At 36.4% G+C, this 18,963-nt stretch overlaps 1 protein-coding gene across 2 annotated transcripts in view; it reads left to right on the forward strand.

Moving 5' to 3' along the window:
• Positions 1-3,892: 3,892 nt before the first annotated feature.
• LOC139974545 (uncharacterized) overlaps positions 3,893-18,963 on the forward strand; it is a 16,460-nt gene continuing 1,389 nt past the window's right edge. The window contains exons 1-5 of one of the 2 annotated variants that reach the window (XM_071981757.1): positions 3,893-4,015; positions 4,766-4,831; positions 15,676-16,235; positions 16,563-16,868; positions 18,285-18,567. In XM_071981757.1, coding sequence (XP_071837858.1) covers positions 3,934-4,015; positions 4,766-4,831; positions 15,676-16,235; positions 16,563-16,868; positions 18,285-18,567 — 1,297 coding nt within the window. In that variant the 5' untranslated portion in view covers positions 3,893-3,933. Of the gene's footprint in view, positions 4,016-4,224; positions 4,356-4,765; positions 4,832-15,675; positions 16,236-16,562; positions 16,869-18,284; positions 18,568-18,963 lie in introns of those variants that run through there. The other variant, XM_071981758.1, reaches the window with a different exon arrangement.

An 18,963-nucleotide genomic window follows, 5' to 3' on the forward strand; every position in this document is an offset into this window, starting at 1 on the left:
AGATAGATAGATAGATAGATAGATAGATAGATAGATAGATAGATAGATAGATAGATAGATAGATAGATAGATAGATAGATAGATAGATAGATAGATAGATAGATAGATAGATAGATAGATAGATAGATAGATAGATAGATAGATAGATAGATAGATAGATAGATAGATAGATAGATAGATAGATAGATAGATAGATAGATAGATAGATAGATAGATAGATAGATAGATAGATAGATAGATAGATAGATAGATGGAAAGACAGATAGACGGAAAGACAGATAGACGGACAGATAGACGGATAGACAGTGATATTTTAATGTTTAGAATGGAACGTCGTACTATTTTAGACAATGTAGATTTAAACTACTCACTTAATACTCTAAAGCCATATGCAGTTTATAGTTTATTAACTTAAATAGGCATCAGTCTGTTGAATATGAATTAATATTATGAACAGGTTTCTTTTATGTCATTTCTCCTTTATTCACAGTATTGACAAATCCTGGTTCTCCTAGCAACCTACGATATTTTTCCTTTTCATTTATCTTCTATTTTGCGTTTCATAATGGCGTCTTGTTTGAACTTCTCTAGGAACTGTCGATGTTGTGTTTGTTTGTAATATTCATTTCAGTTTTTATCATCTCCTCCTTTTCATGGATTTATTTTATATGCATCATGTACGGCTTATATGCAAACAATGCATTAACAATGAGGGAATCAACTAATAGTTTCAATTAATACGAAACATAGATTTGTTGGCCATAGGGTGTTTTAAATATGTACGAAAATACGACTGTACACAATTCGGATGAATAGTAGCCATCCCCAACTTTCAATGAATAAAGCAGCGCTGTATTAAAAAAAATGATTGTGATCATATCAAGTTTAATTTATAATTTATAATTTGTTCATATCAAAGTAACACAGGAAGGAACAAAGATTAAAGATATAGATTGTCAGATTAGAGAAAAGATCCATGTCTGCTTTTCTAATAGGTCTAATAGTTTGCAACACATATCTTGATGACATTTGATGTCCCCGACTGCGTTCCCCTTCTGTAACCCCTCCCCTCCCTCCCTCTCCCTCTCCACGGAAACGAATATTACCTGACTACCTAGGCGGTTGCTCGATCACTTTGGTATATCATGAACAACGGTTTCAAATTCTCTATTAGTGACATTCTTGTCAGGAAAAAGGTAATGATCTACAGCCAAATATGTATTTATTCAAATTAGGTAAATTATACACCATATTGACCATTCATGGACTTGTTTTTTCTCGAATGATGAATTTACGATTCCGAGTCCTTCACAACCTCGTGCAAGTCAGTGAATAATGAACTCGCGATTAAAATTGACATTTAGTAATATGAATAACTAAATAAGAAAAATATCCTATAACCAACGAGAATACGGACGGATTAAACCTGGAAACAACTTAGGTAGCATGCTCCATACAAATACACTAGTTGACTCACTGTACATACTAAATCGCCGATAGCTTTCTAGGTCTCTAAGTCCTGTGATATGTCGTTTCACATGTGACGTATTATCATTGTTTGTTTAAGACACTAAGGTCACTAATTTTCCGTTTGTTGCCACTTTAGTAAATGTAAGACAGAATTAAATATTAATTCTTCCAAGTCAGAGCTTTGAAAGGTAATTCAACTTTTTTGTATTTAACCACCTGATACACACAGAGGATAGAGTTACTACTGTAAATCCATTTCGATGCATTTGTTGGGATTACAGATATCCTTAGTTCTTACTATAAACCTATAGTATCACATCCTACCGATTAAACAGATTCATCGACACGATCCAGCTTTTACTGTGGTACAAAACTTAGATGGATAATAGTTACTGTAATCTCTGTGTGAATCCGTTGTTTTAAATTGAATTAAGTTCATGCACGTACGTTCTCAAAGAATACGTCTATACCATTAGAAGCCAGATTGTATCTGGAGTCACTATCTCGTAGTTATAGGCAGGGACGTAGCCAGGGGAGCAGTGGGAGCAACTGCTCCTCCCTTTCAGTGTCGAAAAAATGTTAAAAACTGTTGTTTTTTGCATGGTATTTTGTCAGTGCTCTTTTGATCTTGAATACTCGTCAGCTCCGTTGACTCGATTATAATCGTAATAGCACTTCGGCTTACTGATTCAGCTACTTAGTTTGGCAGATGCAATTAGCTTAATTTAGCCTATAGCCTTTTACAAACCTACAGTTGGCTACTGCGTAATAAAATACATATAGCCTACCTAACTGCACTCGATGGAGTGTCACGAACCGTATGCACAACGACGACGAAAACGTGCGTTTTCATCCTTTCTATGATTCGTCATAAGTTGTTGCACGAACAGCATGTTATGAAGCTTATTAAGCAATCGTACGTGATACGCGCTTCCTATAAATAATTATTACAGTGTTTCTTCTCTTAGCAAATTATCAACTTCTCTTTAATCTACTCAATTGTGGTTGGTACTAAGTACTTTGTAAACTTGGGTTGCCTCAAATTGTCCAGATGTTAACATTCATACATTAGTCTTCCTTAGTCAGGGAATTTCAAAGATAGTATAGCCTATAGCTCTGATCAAAGTTAAAAAATACAATATTTTGATCAATTTAATGATTGTTATACTTTAATTTAAAGGTAGTGTTTTACATCCACTGGGCGGAATATTTGAACGAGATTCATTCATTTTGCCTCGGCTGTCACACACAAGCTAACGTACTTAGCCTAAGCATACATTCTGACTCTGCATTGTTTTAAACATTACCAGATGTATTTGAATTTGCAACAGTCTATGAGTGCCTCTCCCTTTTAATATATGCCCGGTAAACCTACATGAAGGGCACTAGGTCTATGTTATGTAATGCAGGACGCATAATTATGCGTAATGAATTGATGCATTTTTACTTCTCTCTAAACATTAGAAACCGTATAATCTTATCATAATGATGTGAAATTCTGCTACAATATATGAAAGTTTATATTGTCCATCAGTGAAGTTCGTCAACTCTATTAAAGTCCAGACATTGGACAATAAACGAGAATCATCCTACTGGAAAATTTGTAAAAGAGCACTTTGTTTGTCTTTCTGATATAATATTGAAAAGAACAAAGAATTCAAACAGGAAACAAAATCTGCTGATAATTTGATATCATATGATAATGGTGAAACTGGCAAAACATTGCACCAGATTGCATATAAGGACCTTCAATTGTTCAAAAATGTATCAATTAGATAGATCCCAAGAAAGGTCAATATATGTTTGTTCATGAAAAACATTTTCCTGAATAGGATATGCCAGAGTTATCGAGAAACCAGCCAACCAATCAGGTAATAGCCTTTTCCGGGGAAAGCAGTCGGGGATATCAAATTTCATTAAGTTATGTGATGCAAACTATTATACCTTGGGATAGCTGACATGGCTCTTTTCTCAAATTTCACAATCTTTATCTTTAATCGCTCCTCCTTCCTGCGTTTTTTTTTTGTAATTTGAGCAAAATATAAATCCCACTAGATATGGTCTTAATCGTTCCTGTCAATACAGCGCTGTTTTATTTATTGGCAGTTTAAGAAGGTATTTTTTAAATTACTACTCATCCTTGAGTAAAGACGAATTTCATGACATATTTAAGTAACCTTATTGGCGAACAATCTATGTTTCATATTAAAATATCGAGCCAGTCAGCCATTTAATTGTCTCCTCCCATCTTATTAACTGATTAACATATTAGCCTCCCACGATTCGTTAAACTTCCCTACTGCGCAGAGATTAGAAAAAGAGACCCAACCTTTAGTGAATTGATGAATATGCATGAATCTCTTAAAAGCTCGACAACATATGGCAATTTAAAAACCATGACATAGAACATGTACCGAACATTTTTAATCAGACTCTGCTCAGATCTGAGAACAACTGAAAAACATGGCTGTTAAAGAAAATAGCATATGTTTCCAACACCTTCTTATTTTCATGGCATGTTTTGGTACATCTTTAGCAGCAGGCAGTGAGTATTCTTAATTTATATATTTTTTTCCGTTCCTTATCATGCATTTGACAACTGAAATAAAGTAAATATGCATACAGTCAGTAGCTTGAAACCTTATTCATTTACGATATATAGAATAAGAACTAGCGAGACCTTGATGTACTTGTAGCATAATCCACTTCTATTTTCAAATAAAACAGTTTGTTCTGTCAGCAGTGATGTGACGTTGTGTATATGGTGTAATTGGGGGATTGCTATACTCTGTTTTTTTTTTACTTGGTGTTTCTATGGTTACTCAAAGTTACGATATAACTTACGATAATGATTGTAATCGGAAATTTGGCACGAATATATCAAGGTATGTGACAAGAGTAAGTTTGTAGACGGAAACCTATATATCAATTTATGTAATCAATAATAACGAATTAAAACGCACTTTTATGTTTAATAAAGAAGGAAGAAATCAAAGCAGCTCAGATATTTGACTACATGGTTTTGTGCACAATAAAAATAAACATACGAAAGAGATCTGGAACAACTTTGAATTCAAGAAATGAGTTAGAAACAGATGTAACTACACTTTCTACAATTTGAATTCAACATTCTGAGAAAAAAAATTATGCTGAAAGCAAATCCGATCCTCTTGAAATGGTAATTCACCCTTCCGCTCCCACCCCAATCCTCCCGAAACGCGGACATGCTCCCGTGACAAACTTGTAATCATTAGTAAACTCCAATGTGCCTTTTGTTTTGTCATTTCGCTTTTAGGATTGTGTAAATTTGCGGAGAAGTTTCCTGGTGTTGGAGGAAGTTGTTACAAAGGTCCAACAAATGGTAAGACTTTCATTTCTATAGTTCAACTAGATCTTGTCCTAAGTGATTACAACATAATATACAATTTTCCATTCATTTTCCTGCTATAGTTAAGGTTAAAGTACTAACAAGAAAACTTTATAAAGTTTATGGAATTTTGTTGAAATGGATGCGATCATCTGTTTTCTCATATTTTTACTTTGGGGAACATTCATACAACCAACAGCTTGAATCATCGGTTGAAAAGATATATTAGAGATGTTTAGAGATGTAGGCTACATACATTGGAGAACCAAGGATAATAAACGTTACATACATACCAATACGATTATATATATATATATATATATATATATATATATATATATATATATATATTTGGGTTTTTTGGGGGAATGAGCAATAAGTTCTTTCGATGGTTTGTTGAAACTATATCATTAACATATTGCTGATAATTGAAAGGATGATCGACAAATGAAATCTTGTATATTTTGCATGATAATGCAGTTTCATAAGCATATTTTGTGACTGAGAGATGATCGTTAGATTTAATTTCGTCCGTGTATACAGTAGAGCAGACAATGGACCCAACTTTTATAGTCCTTTTCTAATTTAACTTGTCGTTAAAACTGTCGTTATGAAATGAGCTAAAACCAATTTAATAGCCATGGATCAGTATAATTCCAGATTAATCTTTTGTTAACTTGATCGTATTGAAGAGAAATCCAGGTAAAGCACCTTTGACATAGTGTTTAGCTTGTTATTCAATTGGGACGCAACTTCATGGATACGTAAAATCACATGGTACATCTTTTCTGTAAGCAAATTGACGTTTACCCCCACACTGATTAACACCTAACCATCAACTGTGGCAGCAGAAGCTTTTGCATTATGTCAAATACAATACTCGCTAAATCAGTTGGTCTAAAATCATTTACATGTTGGAGATTCTTCACTTGAAATTTGGAACAGGGAATGTTAATGCCGTTTTCCACAGGCTAGGGATTTCACTATTTTGCAAGCTTTCATGGATATTTGATGTGTATATTGGGACTCATTCAGTAGAGAAACATGTAAATACGGACCAAGGGATGTTGTCCGATCCACAAGTAGTAATTTTTTATCCTTTTTTAATTGACGAGTTACTAAATTAACATCCTATTTAGGACAATCGCTGTTCATTTCAGGTAAACATAATGGGATATCGTTATTAACAGAGTCATTGAAACGTCAAACTAGAATTCAATAAGCATAACGTGAGCATCTTTATGTGGATATTTTATAATATGCCAGGAATTTTATATTTTGTCACTTGGTTAAGCGCCTTCTAATATCACTCAGAATGAAGGTATATTTTGGTCAATTTTGGGCGGACGGGACTCTTACGCTCATAAGTTGCCCCCACCCCCCAGCCCCGCCTTCCCGTTTATTTAGTGGAACGGTCCCACAAAAATGAATTTCCTGGTTGAAGCTAATACTATCCTGGTTAATATCATGAAATATTTCACCTCTCCTGGTCAAATTTACCACACTTTTCCTGGTTGATGCTAATACTATCCTGGTAAATGTCATGAAATATTTCACCTCTTTCCTGGTCAAATGAACAAACATTTCCTGGTTTGTGCTAATACTGTTCTGGTTAATATCATAAAATGTTCCACCTCTTTCCTGGTCAAATTAACCAACATTTCCTGGTTAATGCTAATACTATCCTGGTTAATATCATGAAATATTTCACCTCTCCGGGTCAAATTTACCACACTTTTCCTGGTTGGTGCTAATACTATCCTGGTTAATATCACAGAATATTGCACTCCTTTCTGGTTAAATTAAACAACATTTCCTGGTTGATGTCACCATTATCCTAGTTAATATTAAACTGATTTTCCACCTCATTCCTGGTTAAATCACCCCTTTCCTTGTTAATACTATTTGGTATGCCACCTTATTCTCCATTTAAGTAGCAATGCATTCAAATTGAGAAAAAGCAAAACATAAATTATAAAATAACATCATCAATGTTACTGATAGCTAACTTTATTTGCATCTCCATTACTTTTGAATTTTGAGTACTAGGTGAACTTTCGCAATTTAGTTTAATTCATTCCTCAAATACTTATACAATGAATTAATATAAGAAATGCAATACTAAAAACAAAATTTTGAGGACATATTTACAGCATAACCATCGTCACATGCTGAAGCTCTGATTGCTCGACATCAACTGTGAAATGTAACAGGGATACCAAGACCTTGATCAGCACTTTTGCACAAGGATAACTTGAAAATCACTTGAACAGTTTTCAGTGTAGAACAAGAAATCCTCTCTTGAAAAACTTGATCAACGCCTCTCTCCCAATAACCTTTGTTACGACAAAATTCAGCCCTGTGTCAGTAGCTTCTTTTCTTTAACTTTAGGTATGCTGTATTAGCCGCAAATATGCTAGATATTCAAATGTGGTCACCTTTAGTCAGAATTTTTAAACTGTTTTTATTACAACCTTTGAGGAAATTTTCCCATTCAGCCATCTTGTGTGTTCCTTAAATATGTCTGAGACTAATTGGAGAGTAAAGACCTCCAGGAGGGTACTTTTTGAAAACTTCTTGCCATTATAGCGTGCTATAATTTGGGGCCTATACTGACTACCATTAAACTAGATAGGAAGGTCTTAGAAGATCTATGTCCACATTGTTGTTGATTAGGATGACCTAATACCAAATTTATTGTTTTAATCTAATTATTTACTTATTGGTAATTTATTCATATTTTTATTTGAATTACAATTATATTTTACCACTTTGCACAGCCAAACCGAACATCTGCAGGACAATAATTAGGCTTCCAAAAATACCATTAACGTTTTAGTCATAAGCTCATCCTTGGACCTCACATACTTGTGCAAATCATTTTAACTCCAATAGAAAGTGGTAAGTTAAAGCTTATTATCATAACAAGAAAGATTAATTTGAAAAGATTTTGAGCAAACAGTTAAGTAGTTAAAGAATAGACCAAAGTGTCCTTGAACATGAACTTTCTGAAATTCTGAATGACCATAATTATGATCACGTTTTGCATTCATTAATATGTCCGTCCCAGGACTCAGGAAGAAGCGTTTCAAAACAATTAACTAAACTGAACCCTAAATGACCTATGACATATAATTCCTGTGCACTTCCACATGTCTCTTCATCACAGGCCATCTCTATGCAAGTTTAATTAAAGTTCAGAGAGATGAATTGAAATGCAAAACATCAATTTTTTCTCATAAAAACAGCTACAATCACATTCTTGATGTGCATCATCCAAGCCAAAGACATCATTCTACTACTGCAAAGCTGTGTTACTTGGTAGCCTCTCTCAATTTCTCATTTTTCACCTCTTCCAGTTTGTACCAATCTAGGAAAGGAATGAAGCAATTAAAGTAATAAATGGTGTGCTAACGAACTAGAATGAAAAAGAAGATTAATCGCTTTCTACAGTCTACTAGTTTGTGCCAAACTTTTTGAAAACATTATCATTTTATCAGTTTCAGTTTTAGAAAAGGAATAAATTGCATTAGCCTTTTTTTTATAGCAAGTGCAGTAACACACTGTGTTGGCAGCCAATTAAAGATTAAAGATTCTTCACGGTCGTTTCCTCTGATCTTTTTGCGACAAACAAGAAAATGGAGGTTTAAGTACAAACAGCCTGTGTTCGTGAACTTGACATACCAATTGCATAATAGGCGAAGGTCAAATGTGTAAATGTGCATTACACGTCGCTTAGAGCAAAATGAGTCAATAGTGTTATTTACAGCACTTAGCCGATAGTCAAACCAAAGGTTGTGATACTGGTTCAACAGTGTTTCTGTTGTCATTTTATGGTAGATGAAGGTAGGAGCACTGAAAGCTCTCTATCAAGCAATTTTCTCTTCGCTTCAGACAAATTTGTTGCCATGCTTTGCAAAGTCCTGTTGCTTCTTGCTGATACCTCAGTAAATAAATTGTTCAATTTCCTTAATTTCCTTACAGATCTAAACTGGTTCCACTTTACCAATAATCAGTGGGCTATCAGCTAACACAATTTCATGTAGATTAAACATAAATCTAAAAAATAACAATTACTTGTTTTACATGTATATGAATAATTGCAAGGATGCACCATTGCACCCTTCGATGTTGAAATTCCCCAAAACAACAGAGTGACAAGAGAAAATGCCAAGTTCATCTGCAACAAAAGATTTGTGAAATTGTTTAAATTTGATACAGTAAAATAACATTCACTGAAAGTTTACATCTTCTCCCAACCTCCCCCCCCCCCTTTTTCCAAGATAGCCAAGATGTCACTGGAAGCAGGACACTTCGCCCAACAACCATTTCGCCCAACTGCCATTTCGCCCAACCTTACCATTTCGCCCAACCAGCCTGGTCATTTCGCCCAACCAGCCTGGTCATTTCGCCCAACCAGCCTGGTCATTTCGCCCAACCAGCCTGGTCATTTCGCCCAACCAGCCTGGTCATTTCGCCCAACCTTGATTAAATATGATACTTGAAAAGTAAACGTTCGGGAATTGTTAAAGTTACAGGATACGAACCGAATATTAAGGAAACTTGAGGACCGATCAGTGTGTTGAGGGTTAGGTTTGATAGTAAACGTTCGAATATTAAGGAATATTAAGGAAACTTGAAGTCCTTTTCTTTGTATAACTTTAGTAAGGAAACGTTACAGAATACGAACCGAATATTAAGGAATCTTGAGGATGGATCAGTGTTTTAGGGGTTAGGTTTGATAGGTTTGATAGTAAACGGTCGGGAATTGTTAACGTTACGGGATGCGAACCGAGTATTAAGGAAACTTGAAGTCGTGGTTAAATTGATTAGGCCTACATATGTGATTACATATGTGGTTACATTGATAAATATTACGGACGGGTTTTATATATATATTGTTTTTCACTTAACGTTCCGGAATTGTTAGTCAGTAGGATGGACCAGTATTTTAGGGGTTAGGTTTGATAGGTTTTTATGAAGACCGATTCCCCTGTGTTTGTATAACATTAGATTAACACTATGTAGAACTAGATAAACACATAACTGCTGTGAACAATACCCTTGATTAATGCCTGGCGGACTTGATAAACCTTGACCGAAGTCATCAAGCAGAACAATAGGTGTGGATTAATAAACCACAAACAATAGGCCTCCGATAAACGTCTGGTTGACCGGATTAACGCTTGGCTGACCAAAACAATAACTGCGGATTACTGACTCACAAATGCAATAACATCAATTATTGAAAAATACTTATACTTAAGTTGGTCATAAGAACCTACGCTAGTCTTTCTTACCATTAAAAGTACACTCAATTCACCTAATAGGTGCAATTATGTTTCACCATGAGGAGCATGCTATAAGTTCATGTTCTTCGGGCCCTCCCTTAAAAATACTTCAGGTTCTTGGCTACTACGTTGCGTTAGATAGTGTAAAACCGCCTACACCCCCATTTCAATACTTATACTAATAATATTAAAAATACTTCAGGTTCTTGGCTACTACGTTGCGTTAGATAGTGTAAAACCGCCTACACCCCATTTCAATAATATAACTACCAATAATATAACCCAAAATAAATCAAATTGAACTAGTGAAATAGAAACGGTTATATTATTCCACACCGATTCCCCTTTGTTTGTATAATAATATAACTTCCATTGTATGCGTAAACGCCTAAAGTAGTGTAATCCTCCCATTATACCCGAAATAACTGCTCAGACTCAGATCGATATCGAGCGGACCTCACTTTATTTACCTATTACGAAGTAACCTTACCCAAAATAAATCAAATTGAACTGGTGGAATAGAAAAAGTAATATTATTCTGACTGAATATTAGTAAAAATAAGGTTGGGCGAAATGACCAACACGGTTGGGCGAAATGACCAACACGGTTGGGCGAAATGACCAACACGGTTGGGCGAAATGACCAACACGGTTGGGCGAACTGACCATGCTGGTTGGGCGAAATGACCAACGCGGTTGGGCGAAATGACCAGGCTGGTTGGGTGAAATGGCAGTTGGGCGAAATGGTTGTTGGGCGAAGTGACTCGCAAGCATCTCACTGCTCTATGGCAAGAATTTTAAAGAGGACTGACACTTTACTGAAGGCTATGGTCACACTCTTTGTTTATACCATGGAGAAATAAAACTAGAAGTCAGAGACTTGCCATCTGCAATACAGAATGTAGGATATGCTTAGCATAGTGTACAATTATGTGTTGTACAGTCCTGATTTGGCCTCTCTGTTTTGACATTTCTAAGATAGATGCACTTTAATTTAACTGAAGTTCTCTATCACAAGAAATTCATCTAATGTAAAATTGATGACTTCGCAGTGGCTTCAAGTTATGCTATCACAATTTGCGGAGAGTAAGAGATCAATCTTGTGCAAAGATAAATCGATATATTTTAACACTTTAATAGGAAGAAGTGTATGGAAGTATGAGATAATGGTATATTGCAATGATCGCAGTGACCTCAATTGACCTCTACATGCATAACTTATACATGGTATCAATCACCTTGCAACTCATTTTTGTGTTGGACTTTTGACTTGATGGTATGAGTTGTAGTTGCTCAACTACAATATACCATCATAGGGCTAAGTAAACTGCAGCCTACAGATTTTTCATGTAGTTTGCAAGTACGGTAATGGAAGGCTGAAGGTTGTGTGCCTCTTGTACTCTGTCGTGGCTGTTAGCTCCTCTCGGTACAAATCTTCCATTTCTGCCAAAAAAATAACACATAACAGCAGAAAGAGTTATTTATTTCTGCACCTAACAGAAGCCGGTCACCTTTGTTAGAAATAGTTTCAAAGTAAAACAAAATCAATTACATTAACGGTCTTTATTTGAGTTTTGTACCATGTTTAAATACTTATCAGTTTGTATCCATACAAACATTCTCTCCCATGAAAACTGTATATGTGTCCCTTTAGATTGTTCAGAAATCATACTATAAGGAATCCTGTTATGGGCAGTTCGGTTTATTGAGGTTTACACCGATTTCATGATCTGCTGTGATATATACGGAAACATAATATGCCTTACTGTAAATGTGTCCCTTTTTAATGTTCAGAAAATCAATGATATAAGGAGTCCCTGCTTTGGCAGTTCAGTTTATTGAGATTTACACCAAATTCATGATCTGCTGTGATATATACGGAAACATAATATGCCTTACTGTAAATGTGTCCCTTTTTAATGTTCAGAAAATCAATGATATAAGGAGTCCCTGCTATGGGCAGTTCAGTTTATTGAGATTTACACCAAATTCATGATCTGCTGTGCCTAATATGGAAATATAATCTGCCTCACTGACAGTGCTTCAAAACCTACTTCTGGGGAGTATAATTGTAGAATAAGAACAGCATGAGATGTAATAAAACTCATTTCTGTTTTATAGTGTGAGGCTTATAACATTAGGAGTGCAAAGCTGTGACCTAGTTATGTGGTGTTTCATTTTTACATGTCTCACGTGGATAAAACTTATTTGTGGCTAGGCCTAGGCTATACCTATATCATTGCATTAGTAGGCTTAGCCTAATTAATTTCACCAAACATTTTTAAGTTTGACAAACAAGTACCCCCCCCCCCCATAATTTACATTGAACTATAGTCTAGATTGAGATGATCCATTCACAAGTTTCTTGGTTTTTATAAATGAATAGTACAAAATTATCATTTTTTAAATTAAATTTCAAATGCATATAACCTAAGTTTACTAATATAGCTTAACTGGTTATAGCCTAGCCTGGGTAAGTTTTACACTCAGAGGTTAATGTAGGCCACTACAATAAATGCATCACTTGCAATTTTAAGCAATCTCTTCCTTCACTGTCGGCAATCACTAATAGCCATTTCCCGAACATGTAAGACCACTAGTAGTATAGCCTAAGCCTACAGTCTTTTAAAAGCGAAGGCAGGCTAGGCCTACATGGTCTAAGACTAAAGTGTACTGACCCCAAAGCACAAAGGTCTATGCATAATATCACTATAATGTGTGGCTTTGATTAGGTGTGCCCTCAGGAGTTAGCGTACACCACAATTACTCGCATTTGGTAGAAGTAGTACTAGAGGCGGTCGTTAATTAGGGAAGGTCTTGCTTTGAGTATGACACACAGTAGGAATATACTTACTTAGGTCTAGACTTAGGCCTAGTCCGAAAGTACTTACTATACAAATACTAGCCTATACTATCTCATAGCTAGTACAGCGTATTTACTACATCAGGGAAAGGATCTGGCCTAACCTAGCCTAACAACGTAAGAGCTAACGTTAGGTTATACTTCAATATCGCGCGTACTGACTGTACCGCAGAAATGACAAAATCGACATGATCCCGTTATTTCACCTTTCCATTTAAACACTGATTTAAGGTTATTCAAGGGCGGCGGAAGCACTTTCAATCTGGTGGGGGGGCACCGACATCAAAGGGCACTTTGCAGAAATTCGATTGGACTGATGCAGCCTTATATTTAGTACCCTTTATAACCCTTATTGCATTATCTTATTTGCATAAACACATCACTCCATCAACGCCCCCCACCCCCCTCAAGGAAAATATGCATATAGCACTGCAACATCCAATGTGCAAATTGGGACACAAGGAACAAGTTTTCTTTTGAGACAAAATGAGGTGAAAACATGCTAGTTGCTAATGTAGGAATCATCTTAATTAGAGTTTATTTCTTGATAATATCTTAACAATTTTTTTTCCATTCGAAATAGCTATTGAGTTTGACCCACTTAAATTCATTAAAAGTCAGGGGCGTAGCCAGGATTTGCAAAGTTGTGTGCACGACTATCTGAGCGAAGCGCCACCTTCGGTTGGCGCGGAGCGTCCAAGAAAATTTTTGGTTTTACAAACCCCTCAGATGGCCGGAAACGGCCCTTCCCGAGTGTTCATTCTGGTTCCCTGGCCTCTAATTGCTAACTTGAGACACCCCAATTTTTATGTAGAAAAGGGGCACATTTTTAACCTGAGGAAAAGTGGGGGGGCACGTGCCCCATGTGCCTCCCCCCGGTTCCCCGCCGCCCTTGAGGTTATTCATACCCCTTTGATCTAGCAAGAATTTGACTTTGTCATATGCAATAATTAGATGGTTATTTGCACATTTCCTCGTCTTATTTGACTGTTTCTCCTGCTTGCTTAACCCCCTATCATATATGAATATTTAGTGCGCTGAGGATGGAGCTAGCGCTGTAACCATCCTCTGCCCACCAAGGAGAAATCTACTGATGCCTTTAGATGATACATCTTTACACCATCAGAAAGAGCACCACCTTCTTCACACCCTCACTGTCTGTCAGCTTTTACTGTTTCTCTACAAAGTCACGTGACTTTGCTAAGAGGCTGACAAGAATAGAAAAACACTGCTTGTCCTATAAAGACGAAGGTAAACAGTTTGAATATGTGGAATGACCAAAAGCGAAGTCAGTTCAGAAGATATTTTTTTAAATAATAATTGTTAAATAGCTAACAGGTATTTAAGTTGGTGGGGCTTGTTCGCAGGGCAGCCCTGCGAATAGCCAGACACACACACACACCTTATTCACAGGGCAGCCCTGTGAATAGCCAGACACAAGTATCTTATTCACAGGGCAGCCCTGTGAATAGCCAGACACGAGCATCTTATTTGCAGGGCTGCCCTGTGAATAGCCAGACACATACACCTTATTCACAGGGCAGCCTTTGACTGGGTTAACGGGCTCAGTAATTTTTGGGCTATTCGAGTTTGCTTTGGGGCTATTCGAGTTTGCTTTTGGGCACCAGCTATCTTTTTGAGAGTCTTAATTGGGAGCCTCTATATTTTGAGGAATTTATTGGCCTTTGGGATTCCTATCTTCCCAGCAAACACAAAAACGTTTTTGAAACGTTATTAAAATGTTTCGTCTTTTGTTTTGATAACGTTATTTGTGGTGTAATAAATATGTCACGAAAACGTTTTCAGGTTATCATTTCGAAACATTTTTTCGTAATAACATTAATATAACATTAATATCTCATAAAAACGTTATGCCGACGCTTTTATAACACCACATTTAACGTTATAAAAATATATTTTAGAGGCTCTTTTAAAAATGTTATGATAACGTTTTGTGTTTGCTGGGTTAATGCTGTTAAGATTGGTTTTGGGAGCCTAGGGCCTTAAGATTGAGCCAGTCTAGCATTAGTACCGCCAACATAAAAATGTCATCCCTCGATCATTTTCACCTTTTTTTTGCAGAGTGACTGCTCATTTGCATGTAAAGGTGTGGGAGGGGGGGGGGTGTCACACCTTTGACCATATTGGCTTTCAGGCAATATCGGCTTTTGGGGAATCCCAAGATAAGCTCCCTTAAAATAAGCTTTTAAACTTGAACTGCTGGGGCTCCAAAAATTAGCTTATGAAGTGGCTAAGACTATTTGGGAACAAAAGGTTGGCTTTTTCAAGGCCCCTAAACTGACTGGTATCAATAGCAAAACGTAATAATAAACCTATTTTCAAAATCGTCACAGCCCTGCGAATAAGGTTCCGTGTACGTTATTCGCCGGTCTGCCCTGCGAATAATCACTTCGATTTAAGTTATTACTTTACTTGTAATCGAGCGGAACAGGAATTTATGGATATTTCTACTGTTCCATGTTCGTTTCATACTCCAGACAACCTATTGTTTTTTCATTAATAGAGACAGACTTAAGTGGAACTGATTAATTGAAAGGTGTGAAATACCAACAGAATTTACATCTGTTTTCTCAAGATTTTCGCAGGTTGCAAACACAGAGAAAGAAAGAACCTCTTTATTTACCTTTAACAAATTCACCTTTTAATTGTGTTCTCTATTTAAGATGATACTACCAAGCAGAGCACCAACTCTTTGTCTGGGACTACGGTCTCCCCAGTTGAAACAACCACGCAGAGCGCAACCTCACCGCCGATTAGCACACTCTCCTCTTTGCCTGACACTACGGTGTCCTCGGTTGAAACAACCACGCAGAGCACAACCTCACCACCGATTAACACTCTCTCCTCTTTGCCTGACACTACGGTGTCCCCGGTTGAAACAACCGTGCTGAGCACCACCTCACCGCCGATTAGCACACTTTCCTCTTTGCCTGACACTACGGTGTCCTCGGTTGAAACAACCGTGCCGAGCACCACCTCACCGCCGATTAGCACACTCTCCTCCTTGCCTGACACTACGGTGTCCTCGGTTGAAACAACCAAGCAGAGCACCACCTCACCGCCAGTTGAAAGCTCCTCTCAGTCAATCGACACAACTCTTTTATCAATCCCGACTGCCTGCCTACTTGGTCAGCTGCGATGCTACAATGATGACAATGAAATGGTCTGTGCGGCACCTGAGAATTGCACATGTCAAATGACAAGTGTGAATGCAAGCATTTCGGTGAGTTTCCCAATTCTTTACTTCTGCAGCCAGATATCGAGAAGTCACTTAATATAAAATAAATGACTTTCAGATGTTTAAATTCAAGTACAAATGACAGTATTCTGCCAGTTTCCCCCCTTGACTCTACGTTAATTTTGATATAATGCTATCCATTCTTTATGCCGACAGCAAAAAAAAATATCATCATCATCATCGTCGTCTTCACTTTAATCGTCATCGTCGTCGTCATCTTCGTCACTACAGTTATCATTACTATCGTTATAGTTATTCCTATTATTGTTATAATTTACTATCACTGTTTACAACCACGTTACTATTGCACAGGCCGGTGGATTTTATGTCAACCCTGATTGTACAAGAATGGCTCACTGTATCAATGGCAGTGTCACGTGGGATGACGTATACAGTTGCAGCCCCAATGCACAGTGTGAGAAACAAGGCAACGTACACCAATGTTACTGCACGGCTGGTTACTATGGTGATGGAAAAACATGTTTGCAGGTTACTAACTGCCAAGATGTATATACTGCTGGTATTAACGAAAGTGGTATCTACACCATTAAACCAACTGGCTGGCCTGGATCACCATTTCCAGTGTATTGCAACATGGCTGACGGAGGTGGATGGACGGTAAGTCATAATAGAATCTAGATTTCTGTAGGCTTTTGGTATATAATTCACAAATAATGAATCACAGATGACATAAACTATTTACTGATGTTCAATATTAAGTAATTACTTGCGTCATTAGTTTATTTAATTAGCATTACACAGATACAGACTGAAAGATTGTGACAAATCCGGATTGTCCTCCGTTGAATTCTATTTGTTTGTCTGTGATTGCTACGTTCAAATTGTTAACCTTAAAGCATTACTTATTACAAATACAAATACAATGCTAGTTGTAACAACAGTGGTATCTACGCCATTAATTAAACCAATTAACTGATCTGGCTTACCGTACTCTTTAATGATACATTGTTAAAAACGACAAACGTTTCAAGCGTTTATTTTAGAATTCCCTCAGTGAGTACACGCTACCTTACACCGAAGTGAAATGTTACATTACTTAAGAAATATGTTGCCCACAACAGGGAGAAGAAAAAAACGCGATCTCGTCCATCAAAAATAAGCTGCGTTGAATGTTCAACCGACTCGTCGTGCACACAATCTCTTTTGCCGTGTCACATAATCAACATTCATAAAATTTGTTTTTTGAGAAATGAGTTGATATTTCCTATAGTCCGGTATACGATGACATTATGGACCAATACATATGTTATCAGGGGGAAAACGCACTTCACGTATATAAGTTACATTGATACATTGATTACTTCTTAACTTATTGATTTTGTTTAGCATAGATTGTATATGGCAATGGGGGAAGGTGTTAAAAACGTATTTAAATGAATTGCAGGCAATAACGTTGAATAACAAGAAGGTACATGTCGAGTGTGCTATATTGATTTCAAGGGAGTAGAAATATCACAAACCAGAGAAGATCGAATTCAAGAAGAAGTATACTAGTATTGCATTACTCAAAACACATGTATTTAGAAAACATATAAAACCGTATGATAATGAATATTATAAAACAACTAACATAAAACATTATAAGCTGAACTTAAAATGTTGACTTATATGTTTGCATGCATGACACAATTATTTTACACATTTACACATCAACACTATTATGGTGCACGTGAATAATAACAAATAAAAATGCCCCAGTGCCCCCCTTCCTCCGGCTCCTACCCCCTGAGTGTAACAGAATAGTGACAATATCGGTACTCTCTTGTAATTTTGTTTTCTTTATGTGATTGCTACTAGAAGTCAAATAGCATAAGCTCGTAAAATGCCAATCTTCTTTTTCTGTTTACTATGGATTGTCTTATATTCGATTATGTTCTTTAAGTACTCGGTAACTGACTTATTTATGTTCATCCTTTGGTTCTGTCACGTAAGTCTTCATAAATATTCCCATGACTTCTGAGTTTTGTAAAACTTTGTAAATCTTAGGAAGTCCTTAATTTATTTTGATTTCAGGTGTTCCAACGTCGAGTTAATGGTTCTGTTGATTTTTACCGTAACTGGACCAGCTACAAAGAAGGCTTTGGTCAGATCGTTCATGAATTTTGGTTGGGTAATGACAAGCTGTATTACATCACCAATCAAGAGAACTATCAAATCCGGATTGATCTGGTCGACAGGGAAGGGACTCCACACTTCGCTGAATATGACTCGTTCCGTATCAACGATGAAAATGACAAGTATCGTCTGTCCGCGGTGGGAACTTACAGCGGAACAGCAGAAGTACGAAATACCCGATGTGAGTTAAATAAATAATGGGGGTGTTTCCATCTTTTGCCATCTTAGATTACCAAATTCTATCTCGGCAATTAATGTAAATAACTTCATAAATAGTTGTTTATCTGAACAAATTATTAAGCACAATCATAAAATATGCTAATTTTTTTCAATTAATCATAACATAATTATAATAAAGCCATTGTCACGGCTTATTCTACATATAGTTGGAACTTATTTATTGTCCCTCTATAGTTGTGCCATTTACTTGTTCTAAGTTTATATTCTCCATTTGGATATCAAAACGTTTTGTAGAAAAAACACGAAATTTATGGGTTATACCTATATGTGTAAGTTTTTGACGAATGATTAAGTATTAGCAAAATATTGAACGTATAGTTTGTGCGTAATAATGCTA

The sequence above is a fragment of the Apostichopus japonicus genome, chromosome 9 (assembly GCF_037975245.1).
Source record: "Apostichopus japonicus isolate 1M-3 chromosome 9, ASM3797524v1, whole genome shotgun sequence".
Taxonomy (NCBI): Eukaryota; Metazoa; Echinodermata; class Holothuroidea; order Aspidochirotida; family Stichopodidae; genus Apostichopus; species Apostichopus japonicus.